Raw genomic sequence first — 13,137 nt, 5'->3', positions numbered from 1 at the left:
CTTTACACATCATTTGGTTTAGTACGACCCCACCTTCCACACCTCGTGCAAATCTGACTCTAAACACGTAGTGTTGGGGCAAAAAGGACATCCTTTATAAAACATTTTAATTTTGTTTTATCATCCCCGCAAATTTGACCCTAAACACGTAACTTTCCTAGTGAAATAGATACCCTTTTTTCATTATTTTTGTGTTTTTGACACCCTTATCACGTTACGTACGTAACGTGCCCTGTCTTGAAAAAGACATCCTTTTTACGTGTTTTTTTGGTCGCGCATGGTATCCACTCGTCAATGTAAGTGGCCCCCCCGGGGGCTTAGGTCATCAGCAATCTGGCATCCTTGGCGGATGTTTGAGATCTTTTCATCAAAGAACTTACAAAATTCTTTGGATAGCTGTTCCTTTGACTGGTGCTGTGGGAGAGGAGACTTGCTCTTGCGATGAAGGACTTTGTCAGCAATACTGAAGAGTCGTCTCTGGTCTTTTGCATTCTCTGTGAACAGGTCATTGTAGTATGTTGACTTTGATTGACGAATGAGTCGATTGACCTTCTGCTTCTGCGATGTATACATCTGCCGATGAATCTCAAGTCCAGAGTTTCTCCACAAGGTCTCTAGGCGACGTCTTTCCCGCTTTTCAGTATGAAAGCTGCTCTTGAACCATGGAGAATGGGGTCTCAGAACCACTGTACGTGTCTTCATTGGAGCATGACTATCAAAAATATTTTCAAGGATGGTGTTATACTGCTCAGCTTGTGATGACAATGAGTTAAGTTTCAACTCTGTACTGGAAAGCTTGGAAGACTTTATATCATCACATAGAGTCTCCTTACTGATGGCTGATACATTCCTTGTTTTTACTTCAACCTTCTGGTTCTGAGGGCGCTCAAGATACAGCTTGATGGTTATTGCTGAATGATCAGCTATCCCGTCGATGACATGCAGATCATCAAAAAAGGTTGGGTCTGATTCCCTGGTGATCAGTAAGTCCAGAGTGTGACCTTTTCTATGCGTAGGACAGGTAACACTTTGTCTAAGGTTGTGGCTAGAGAGGAGATTCTTGAAGGCACAAGCATTTGCATTTGACGCTGAGTCGACATGAACATTAAAATCACCTGTGATGATAATAGGCATTTGATTCAAACATACATCTTCAATAAGTGACTCAAACTCTGCAGTGAACGCATCAAAGGAAGAACCTGTTGATCTAGTTGGTGGGCGGTACACTACAACAAGTAGGAGTGATAATGTTGAACTGACAATTTCAGCTGAGAAAACCTCAAAAGCCTTGGGGTTAGCGATAGATTCAGGAAAACGCACATTCAGAGTAGATTTGTATAAGAGAGCAAGGCCTCCACCTCGTTTGTTGTTTGTGCGTGGAAAATGCTTGAACGTATAACCCATTGGCGTGATGTCTCTGATGAAAATATCGTCTCCAGTCTTGAGCCAGGTTTCATAAATGGCCACGATATCAAGTTTATTGTCTAACACAAATTCAATAAATTCTGTTGTTTTATTTCGCAGTGACTGAGAATTGATAGAGCAGAACTTTGCTTGAGTTTTAAAAGGATACACTGTTGGGCAGATATTCCTTTGGTTCACAGGTCGAGATGTAGACCTATGTGTTCTTGCTGATACGTGGGGCCTCTCCCGATGATGTTTATGTAAGTGAGATCCAGCCCGTCGACTACGAAGATGAAGCAAGTTAAGTTCTTTTAAAGTCTGAAACACATGTGCATCAACATGTTTGGTACCACATGCATGTCTCAGTGAATGAAGCTCAGCACTGCTATATTGAAAGGCTGACCTGGGCATCATTAACACTATGAAAGTCAATGATAATCTCTTCTACCATTGATTATAATCCTTTCACAATAGACACAGTCCACAGGCAGGATCACTTTCCATTGTTCCCATCTGGGCTGGTTTCACAATAACAAAGGGCTGAAAGTCCACATTGGCTCTGTGCATAAGAGCTATATCCAGCTACACTTAGGTTTCTCAAAACCAAGCAGTTGAGCAGAAATTTTCTCTCAAAATTCTGAAAAAAGTAGGTACCAATCCAGAATGCAAAGTAGTTCACCAGAATCAGTGATTCCACTTGAAACAGTTGACATAGAAATGATATCCCAATGCACTGACAAAACAGTTGAAAAATGTGAGATTTTGGAGAGCAAAAATGAAGGCAGCAGCAGCAAAAACAGCGCCTAGATTCATTGGCATCTTAAAACAGTTAAACTGAAAACTTTCTATTTGGTTGTTCAATAAATGTACTGAAAACAAGAAACAATGCTCAAACCACATGAAATTAGTGTTGACATTCACATTTTGAAAGAATGTTGTGGACTGAAAACTATTTCTAGGTCCATTCACTCAAAACTTTGAAATAAAAATAAAGGAAATATAATAAATTATTTAATCATGAGAGTACTACTCTAACATTATTCTTGTAGATTAAAAAATATTTCAAATAATTTTATTGACTAATATTATCTTTGAAATGAAATGAGGTAGGAAATGTGAATTTGACTTCTAAAATAAAGTATTGTTCATTTTTTTTTCAATTAAATCCCTGTAAGCACAGAATTTGATTGATGCAATATCACTCACTTGCCGAACCTTATGGCAGAAAGGCTTTTCATTGGTTCAATGAGATAAGTGCTATAAAAAACAGCCTTTTCATTGGAAATTGCTTCATTTCTGTGTCACAGAGATAAAATGGTTATTAGAATACCATTTTGGAAAGAACTTTAGGTTATTTCATTATACCACTTATGTTAATAGAGATAAAATATTTTATTTTATCTCAGACAAATGTATCTCAGAATACTACCACCGTCTCTTTGAATTTCTTTCACAGCAGAATGCTGAATGCTGTACATTTCTACCCATTTCCAATTGAGTTTGTCTCTGTTATGTTGCTGTTCTCAGATGTTTTGTTATTGATGACACTGTTGGTCTCAACATTATCACCATCCTCTCTTTAGAGGAGTGTTCATTCTGTGTATCATCCTTACTTGAAGGGTCATCGTTGTTACTCACTTACTTCATCCATGAAGTACTGATTATTGAATGATGCTGACTTTGCATGTTTCTGAACATCCATTGCATAGGGGTGGAGAACAGTTTGGTGCTAATTAAGACATATTGAATGTCAAAATCCACCATACTTTCGGAATGTCAACTGTATCAAGATTTAGTATGATGTTTTTGGCATGTGGCCCTTGCAACACTGCAAATTATGGATCTCACTTCAACCTTTTCCACTCATTACTTTTTACTGCTTGTTACACTGTTCGCCAATGCCAGAGTCTCGTCCCTCACCATGGCTTGTTGCAAAGAATTTCCAATCTTCCGATGCAAGGAGAGTTACACAGAAGATATCGCTTAAATTATTCGGCAAAACCATCTGAAAAATATAGCCACTTCTTTGAAGCATAGAAATATTCCCACCATCCCATAATTTTTTTTACTGAAAAGTTCACTACAGACTGTCCAGGGTGAGTTTATCATAGGGCAGAGGCACTTACAAAAGAATTAAATTCCATTCTTTTCCAAGGCACACACAGTGATCATGGTCGGTCACTCCGTGATTGTGCGTCCAGTATTTTGGATCTCATTAGAACTGGTTCTTGGCAGTGCCATTTTCGGCAAAATCAATCTGGATGACAATTTTGTTTAGATCATCCTGCATATTATAATCATTCTTCTACTCCTCCCCAAGAAGTGATTGCCCATTTATCATTTGTAAGGCATTCACCTACATTATATGCTCCATCAATATACTTTATTAATGCCGATGTACATTATCTTGCCTTTATTCTGAATGTTATACTGAATGGGAGCTTGCTGTCAAGCAATTGTATAATCTCATCCTGATTTGGAGTGTAATTACTAATCAGAAGGCTTTTAATGTTCATAACTATGAACTACAGCCAAGATATCAACATGCTAATGGAACAAAATGGGCTAACGCACACCCCTTAAAAGATAAGATAATGGTAATTCCGTTACCATGTAATTCCGTTACCACAGTTACAGCAGAATTAGAAATTATATTTTAAAAAATTGTTGCTAAGCCTTTAGTAAGTCACATGAAATCATAGAATTCAGAATTATATAAAATTCAAGTAAGGATTTAGTTCATAGGAAAAACTTTTTCAATTTTTGGTAACGGAATTACATCCATTTTTGTAGTAGATTGCAAAATTTTCTCTAAGAAATTTGAAAATACCCATGATAAAGACATTTGCTACTGGTAATTATTACACCTTCACACACAAAATTAGATGATTTTGAACCAAAAATGTAAAGAAAATTTTTAGTTATCAAATTTATCCAAAATAATGTAAAATATATGTTCTCTAATTAAAAATGGTCATCAAATTCAAAAGATCGCTCAGCAAAAACCGTAAAAGATATTTGAAAAAGGTTTTCAGATCCTTAAAATATAAGGTTTTGTGTAAAAAGGTCACTCCCATTCAGATCCATATTATTAATTTTGAAATTTACTGTTTTTACCTTCTCCCATGTGGAATTGCCCATTTGGCTAAAATGTCTTTTTTTTTTAAAGTTTTGATTCAAATAATATTTTTCTTTCATGGGGACATACAAAAATATACTACCTGGGTTATATATCAGATTACTTCCGCAGGGGAATGGGTACTTATATAAAGATAAAACCAAAAATTCCTGATAATAAAGTACATGGCAAATGGGAAAGTTGTCCTTGCCCTTGTTGTATTTTACTTTATAACCAGTTGCTAATTTGAAAACTATATGTACATGGACCTAGGGATCTCAATTTTAAAGAAGTCATAACGTTCTTATTGCTTGCCCTATTTCTTTCAAACTTTCACCATTCCGTTATATTTATTTTCCTCCTTTCCAACACAACATTTTATGACCAAGGCTGGATTACCCTTTAAGTTGTCCATAACCTATTTGAAATTTGCAATAGAAATTGATCCAAAAACGATGCTTTGAGATACAACAATAATAAATACTTATAGAATGCTTTAATGCAGAAGCCAGTCGGTTTTGAAGGGTTATTCGGCACGGTTCGGTATCATGGAATATCAAACCCTGGTGAAATGCTTTGTCAATTGTCAATGATTGGGTTGCTTTTGTATTCCTATAGATTTTCGAATGTATTGCGCTTGAGTTACCTCCGTTCCTAACCACGCCCCTGGTTCATGGCCATAAACAACACTCTTTTAGGCATAACCCACTCTCATTTTTGTTCATTGAAATATTGCCAGTTTTGCAAGGGTGGGTTTGATTTAGAGTTGCTGACAAACATCAACCATAAATAATCTACTCAATCAAATAAAAGTTGAATGCCTCTGGCAGTTGCGCCTGCATTACCCTTTTCAATATAGCAACAATGCTGAATTTGAAAACAACTATTGAATACTTATTTACAAAAAAAATTAATACTCAAGGGCAAGGTCCAAGCTATTTGACTTGTGACATATGGGACATTTAGAGACTTTAAAGTTGTATAAACATAAAAAAGAAAAGTACAACAGAAAATCTTGTATGGATTTTGGAAGGCCAGTTGTGACCTCTTTTTACAGTAAAAACAATTCCATTAATGATGATATTTGAAAAATATGCTCTGTGACGTACGGGACCAGACAAAAACTGATTTTTTTTTTTCAAAAAGATTTTGTCATTGAAACTCTGTTAATTGGAACAAACTGCAAATCTCTCATTATCATGCATTTATCTTGTAAAAAAAATTATATAAAGTTTTATTAGCCATTTTGATAGAACTTTAGTGTTGTTATTATGCAATAGCTCAAAATGTAAACGTCCACGCTGTGACGTACAGGACATTTGTCCATGTGTAAAACGAATGGGGAAAGTGAAATTTCATCATAATTTACACATGTATAACTACCTTGATGTAAACCAAAGTAAGGTACATGTATGTAAGTTTTACTTGGATTATCATGATTCATATATACATGTATTTCTCTAACATTTTACAATGAAACAAAATATAGCAAACACTTATCCACATTGTGCTGCACTCGACCCAGGTGAGGTGAATTGGTACCCGGTAGGATTTTTCCTTGAACGCTTTAGCGCCTATTAATATGGCGGCTTAGCTACAGCCGGGGTAATAATATGATACCAAGTATCAAAGTGCAGTTGAGTATATGCACATAGTAACTGCGCTACATAAATGGACATTATTATGTATTGGGTTAGAAATAAATACATTGCACATATGTACCTTACAATCATGTACATTAGCCTGCGGTTGTTTGTACTTTTTAAATTAAAGGTTGCTCAATCAAAGTACATGTACAGCGGAATGTCGAAAAGAAGTGAGAGTGAGAGAAATGGGGGGGGGGGGTGATAAAATGAGTGAGACAGAAACAGTGGTGGGAAAAATGAGTCAGACAGTGAGGAAAATGAGCAACAGACGATGGGGTAAATGAGAGAGGGAGGGAAAAATGAAAGAGACCCACACGCAGTTCAGGCCCTGAACTGCTGTTTTATACCCCACTAACAAAAACCTGGTTTATTTCAAAGCTATTTCAACCCTGCATGACCAATTTAATTCCTCTTATGTAACATTTCACCTACGCAGGCAAGCCATGAACGTTGAGCCAGGCTTGGCCGATAAATCCCTCTTAGTCTTATGTAACATTTCACCTACGCAGGCAAGCCATGAACGTTGAGCCAGGCTTGGCCGATAAATCCCTCTTTAATAGTCTTATGTAACGTTTCAACTCCGCGGCCAAGCCCGAGTGTTGAGCCGATTCACGCAAGAACAGGAATGAATTGTTAGAGAAAATGTTCATAATTCGAAATCTTTCAAAATGATTGAACTTGAAAATTGCGCAAATTGTCGGAAAATGCTGAATTAAATAAGTTAACTTTGTAACTATTGTGAATTTGTTATTTCTATTTTTTGCAAGATCATTTTACCTTATGTTGGCATGCAAATATCACAAGGGCTTCCCTTATTAAAGTTGTCCATAACTTATTTAAAATTTGCAATAGAAATTGATCCAAAATAATGCGTCTAGATACAATAATTTGCTTAAATGCAGAAGGCAGTCGGTTATGAAGGGTTAATTGGCACGGTTTGGTATCATGGAATATCAAAGCCGCGTGGAATGCATTGTCAATTGTCAATGATTGGGATGTTTTTGTATTCCTATAGATTTTTTAACGTATTGTGCTTGAGTTTCCTCCCTTCCTATCCACGCCCCTGGTTCATGGCCATAAACAACACTCTTTAAGGCATACATGTACCTTTAACCCACTCACATTTTTGTTCATTGAATAGATTATGCTATGAATGTCAAGAAGTGTTCTTTTGAGTTGTTGACCAACAACCAAACTACTCAATCATAACAAAAACATCATGTATATCATATTGTCAGACAATGCTGAAATTAGTTAACTTTGTAACCATCATCAAATTGTTATTTCTCCTTTTTTCATGATTATTTCACAGGGGCTTCCTTTTTAAGGGGAATCCAACCCAAATTAAAGCTTGTTCTTAGAGGAAAAAGAAAAATCAGCCAAGTTGATAGGTGAAAGTATTATTAAATATGTAACAAACGATAAGAAAGTTAAGAATTTTTAAAAGATGTAAATAATGGTAATCACTATACCCCATGGAGGCTTCAAATTGGCTACATACATGTACGTAATATCATAAGTGATGTAAAGGCAAGGACTACTCTTCCATGTACTCCAATACACACATTTGGCTAAAATGTTTTTTTTCTTCAAAAGTTTTGATTCAAATAATATTTTTATTTCATGGGGACATACAAAAATATACTACCTGGGTTATATATCAGATTACTTCCGCAGGGGAATGGGTACTTATATAAAGAGAAAACCAAAAATTCCTGATAATAAAGTACATGGCATATGGGAAAGTTGTCCTTGCCCTTGTTGTATTTTACTTTATAACCAGTTGCTAATTTGAAAACTATATGTACATAGACCTAGGGATCTCAATTTTAAAGCAGTCATAACGTTCTTTTTCCTCCTTTCCAACACAACATTTCATGACCAAAGCTGGATTACCCTTTCAGTTGTCCATAACTTATTTGAAATTTGCAAGAGAAATTGTTCCAAAAACGATGGTTCCAGATACAGCAATAATAAATACCTATAGTTCGCTTTAATGGAGAAGCCAGTCGATTTTGAAGGGTTAATCGGCACGGTTCGGTATCATGGAATATCAAACCCTGGTGAAATGCTTTGTCAATTGTCAATGATTGGGTTGCTTTTGTATTTCTATAGATTTTCGAATATATTGTGCTTGAGTTTCCTCCGTTCCTAACCACGCCCCTGGTTCATGGCCATAAACAACACTCTTTTAGGCATAACCCACTCTCATTTTTGTTCACTGAAATATTGCCAGTTTTGCAAGGGTGGGTTTGATTTAGAGTTGCTGACAAACATCAACCATAAATAAACTACTTAATCAAATAAAAGTTGAATGCCTCTGGCAGTTGCGCCTGCATTACCCTTTTCAATATAGCAACAATGCTGAATTTGAAAACAACTATTGAATACTTATTTACAAAAAAAATTAACACTCAAGGGCAAGGTCCAAGCTATTTGACTTGTGACATATGGGTCATTTAGAGACTTTAAAGTTGTATAAACATAAAAAAGAAAAGTACAACAGAAAATCTTGTATGGATTTTGGAAGGCCAGTTGTGACCTCTTTTTACAGTAAAAACAATTCCATTAATGATGATATTTGAAAAATATGCTCTGTGACGTACGGGACCAGACAAAAACTGATTTTTTTTTTTCAAAAAGATTTTGTCATTGAAACTCTGTTAATTGGAACAAACTGCAAATCTCTCATTATCATGCATTTATCTTGTAAAAAAATTATATAAAGTTTTATTAGCCATTTTGATAGAACTTTAGTGTTGTTATTATGCAATAGCTCAAAATGTAAACGTCCACGCTGTGACGTACAGGACATTTGTCCATGTGTAAAACGAATGGGGAAAGTGAAATTTCATCATAATTTACACATGTATATAAACTACCTTGATGTAAACCAAAGTAAGGTACATGTATGTAAGTTTTACTTGGATTATCATGATTCATATATACATGTATTTCTCTAACATTTTACAATGAAACAAAATATAGCAAACACTTATCCACATTGTGCTGCACTCGACCCAGGTGAGGTGAATTGGTACCCGGTAGGATTTTTCCTTGAACGCTTTAGCGCCTATTAATATGGCGGCTTAGCTACAGCCGGGGTAATAATATGATACCAAGTATCAAAGTGCAGTTGAGTATATGCACATAGTAACTGCGCTACATAAATGGACATATCATTATTATGTATTGGGTTAGAAATAAATACATTGCACATATGTACCTTACAATCATGTACATTAGCCTGCGGTTGTTTGTACTTTTTAAATTAAAGGTTGCTCAATCATTATATAAGTACATGTACAGCGGAATGTCGAAAAGAAGTGAGAGTGAGAGAAATGGGGGGGGGTGATAAAATGAGTGAGACAGAAACAGTGGTGGGAAAAATGAGTCAGACAGTGAGGAAAATGAGCAACAGACGATGGGGTATTAAAATGAGAGAGGGAGGGAAAAATGAAAGAGACCCACACGCCGGGTAAAATGAATGAGAGAGAGACAGACAGACAGTGGGAAAAATGAATGAGAGAGACAAAATGAATGTTAGACTACCTGGAAGTTAGACGAAGTGGAAATTAGCCGAAGTGGAAATTAGCCCAAATGGAAATTAGACCAACTGCACATTAGACCAACTGTAATATCTAGACAAATGAATGAAAGACCAAGTGAGGACTAAGTAAATTTATTAGACCATTTAGTATTAGACTAACCGACAATTAGATGAACTAGTATTAGACCAAATGCAAAATAGACCTTAGACCTTGTTACAATGTAATACATTAGACGAAATGGCAATTAGACGAAATGGCAATTAGACCAAATGTGAATTAGACCAAGTGGTACTAAGACCAAATGGCTATTAGACCAAGTGGTCATTAGACTTTTATTGGCTATTAGACCAAGTGGTCATTAGACAAAATGAGAATTGGACTAAGTGGGTTTAGCCCGAATGTACTTGTTAGCCTATCTGAAGATTAGACCAAGTGATATTAGACCAAAACGTCAGTAAACCCCTCGATCATCCACCCGGTCCGCCACTTTCAACCACTCTCTCAACCATACTTCATCATAAATATACTGAAACTACGAATGAGTATGAAATTTGATGCAAAATGAGAAATCAGTCATTAAAACTGAGTCAGGCATTGCAAAAATATTATGTCACATAATTTTTGGTGAGATGAAATTTTGCCCAACTTACGACTGGCGACCATCGCGTACCAGACCATGTAATCCCCTGTAACATTAAAATTTGTTTATTTGTTTGTGAAACCACGATCAGTGAACTGTTCGTGTCTGTGCCATGCATCTTTTATCCATATCAATGGAATTTTATTTCATTCTTCGGGCGCATGACTGTATTGTTGAAATCGAACAATGCATATTTTTCTCAAGTTGGGTATTACTCAGATACAGGTACATGTATGCACATAAAAAAATTATTATCGTTCAACCATTGATCGATTGTTATGTGCATGTCTGAACAATACCAAACTTGTATTCACAGATAGCGAACAGTTCAGTTGACCCGCTAGCGAACTTGGCAAAAGTTTAACTCAATCTGGGAGCACTCTGGCGGACTGGGGGGATGGACCCTATTCATCCCCAAAAGCCCCCGGGGGGGGGGGGGGAATCAAATGTACTGCCGTACACATGCGTGACCAAATTATCTCCAAACACCCCCTTAACAATTTTTTTTTTCTACATGTATGTGTGCAAAATAAACACCTAAACAAGTTTTTCGCGGGCTTTATATTTATACATTTTGGCCCTAAACAAGTTGTTGCCAGAATATGACCGCGGGGAAAAAGCTTGGGGAAAAAACATACCCTAAACAGTTTGGCTAGTCTTTAAAAAAAAAAACTAATGAAAAAAAATATACCCTAAATACGTCTGACCCCGCGATTGACCAGTCTTTCAAAACCACTAATTTTCTTGAAAATCTGTGTTTTTGATACCCTTGACAAGTGCACGCCCAGCCCGCGTTCAAAACTGAAAAAAAAAACCCACCCCTTTAAATGTGTTTTTTGGTCACGCACGTGAACAGTAATTTGACTGCCCCCACCCCCGGGCTTAAAGCGGGGGGGGGGGGAGGGGGGGAGAAAGAAGGACTTGAGGGAGGTGGAGAAAAAAGGATTCCGGGGAAGGAAAGGAGAAGAGGGGACATAGTGAATAAAACGAGGGGAGGGGAATAATTTGGAAAGTATAAAAAAAAAAAGCTTTCAGTCACTTTTTTCTAGCCCTCCCCCTACCTCAAGTGATGTTCGTGTAGTACATGTAGGCCCCACTTCGGTACACAAGGCATGAGGAGGCTGCACATTAAGACCCTTACATGTAACTCGAGTGAAGGGTTTGCACAACAGACTATTAACACTATGCTACGCCTACCCGAACATCAAGGTACAAAACTCCCCTTGGTACTCCGACTGACAAAGGTGGGATTTTATGGGGGGATATAAAACTCATGCAAAAAAACAACCTTTAAAAACAATAACAGGTGGAGTGCCTCTGGCAGTCTCACCTGCATTACGCGATTCAATATAGCAGCAGTGGTGACTTTGAAAACTACTATAAAATAATCATTCACAAAATACACCATTCATATAATGATACAATACTACATTCATTGACAATAAATGACATTTGACCTTGATCATGCGACCTAATACTTGTCAGTGATACTTGATTATATCCACATTTTATAAACTATATCTATAAACTTTGAAAGTTATGACAGCAATCTAATAACTAGAGATACTCGGCGGGCCGTGCGGCCGAGCACATGTATCCCCCGAACCCACCGTGTCATCTGTCATTGCGATATATAGAGCTCACACAGAAATTTGACAAATAAATACAATTATCATGGCGACAATGATCCTACCCAAATTTTGCCTGTGGGTACCAAATTTGATGATAATAATATGACACAGCAGCGTGACTCTGCAGAACCTAAAGTATTGTCCAGTATCACCTGTTGGGGAATACAATTAGAGTAATCTGGTTGTAAACCTAACCCTAAGACCCCCCACTGAAAATGATAGGCATCTTCGCTTCACCTTCTAATATTGCTTCTGTGTGCCAACTGATATGACAAACTGGAAAAAAAGCAAAAAGTTACAGGTTTTACCAAATTTTCCACAAAAATATGGTTACCATGGCAACCATGTCTCCACCCACTCCGAAATCATTACAGTGTAGGCAGCTTTGTTTTACCATAATGGACCTTCATGACAAATTTGAAGATAATTAGAAAAGAAATGCAGCCAGTAGAGCACTCACAAGGAAATCTCTGCTATATCCACAAAAACTCTTGTTACCATTGCAACGATGTCTCCGCCCACAAAAAATCAATAGGCAGCTTTGCTTAATGGACCTTCATGCCACATTTGAAGATGATCGGAGAAGAAATGCAGCTGGTAGAGCGCTCACAAGGACATCTCTGCTATTTCCTCAAAAACTCTTGTTACCATGGCAACGAAGTCTCTGCCCACACCAAAATCAATAGGCGGCTTTGCTTAATGGACCGTCATGCCACATTTGAAGATGATCGGAGAAGAAATGCAGCTGGTAGAGCGCTCACAAGGACATCTCTGCTATTTCCACAAAAACTTGTTACCATGGCAACGATGTCTCCGCCCACACCAAAATTAATAGGTGGCTTTTCTTAACCATAATGGACCTTCATGCCCCATTTGAAGATGATTGGAGAAAAAATACAGCTGGTAGAGCGCTCACAATGACATCTCTGCAAGTCCACATAAACTCTTGTTACCATGGCAACCATGTCTCCGCCAACACCAAAATCAATAAGCGGCTTTGCTTATTAAACCAATCACGACGATAATTGGCACCCATGTTACGTAAGGCATAATCTTTATACAAAACTATTATTATTAAGTCAAATTCTGTGAAAAATCTCAGTGCTCATTAATTATGCTAATTTATGCGTAAAATTAGCTCTAATCA

General features: G+C 37.0%; 1 protein-coding gene across 1 annotated transcript; it reads right to left on the bottom strand.

Annotated features, from left to right (window-relative positions):
- Nucleotides 1-291: 291 nt before the first annotated feature.
- On the bottom strand, nt 292-1,815 carry LOC135155556 (uncharacterized). The gene has a single exon (XM_064105027.1). The coding sequence runs from the start codon at nt 1,813-1,815 to the stop codon at nt 292-294; it is 1,524 nt and encodes a 507-aa protein (XP_063961097.1).
- Nucleotides 1,816-13,137: the final 11,322 nt, after the last annotated feature.

The sequence above is a fragment of the Lytechinus pictus genome, chromosome 9, assembly GCF_037042905.1.
Source record: "Lytechinus pictus isolate F3 Inbred chromosome 9, Lp3.0, whole genome shotgun sequence".
In the NCBI taxonomy this organism is placed as follows: domain Eukaryota; kingdom Metazoa; phylum Echinodermata; class Echinoidea; order Temnopleuroida; family Toxopneustidae; genus Lytechinus; species Lytechinus pictus.
Note: the sequence above shows the minus strand (reverse complement) of the source record. Positions and strands in the feature narration are given on the sequence as shown.

Coding starts and splice junctions, on each gene's coding strand:
- LOC135155556 (XM_064105027.1), bottom strand. CDS start 1,815: ATGCCCAGGTCAGCCTTTCAATATAGCAGTGCTGAGCTTCATTCACTG.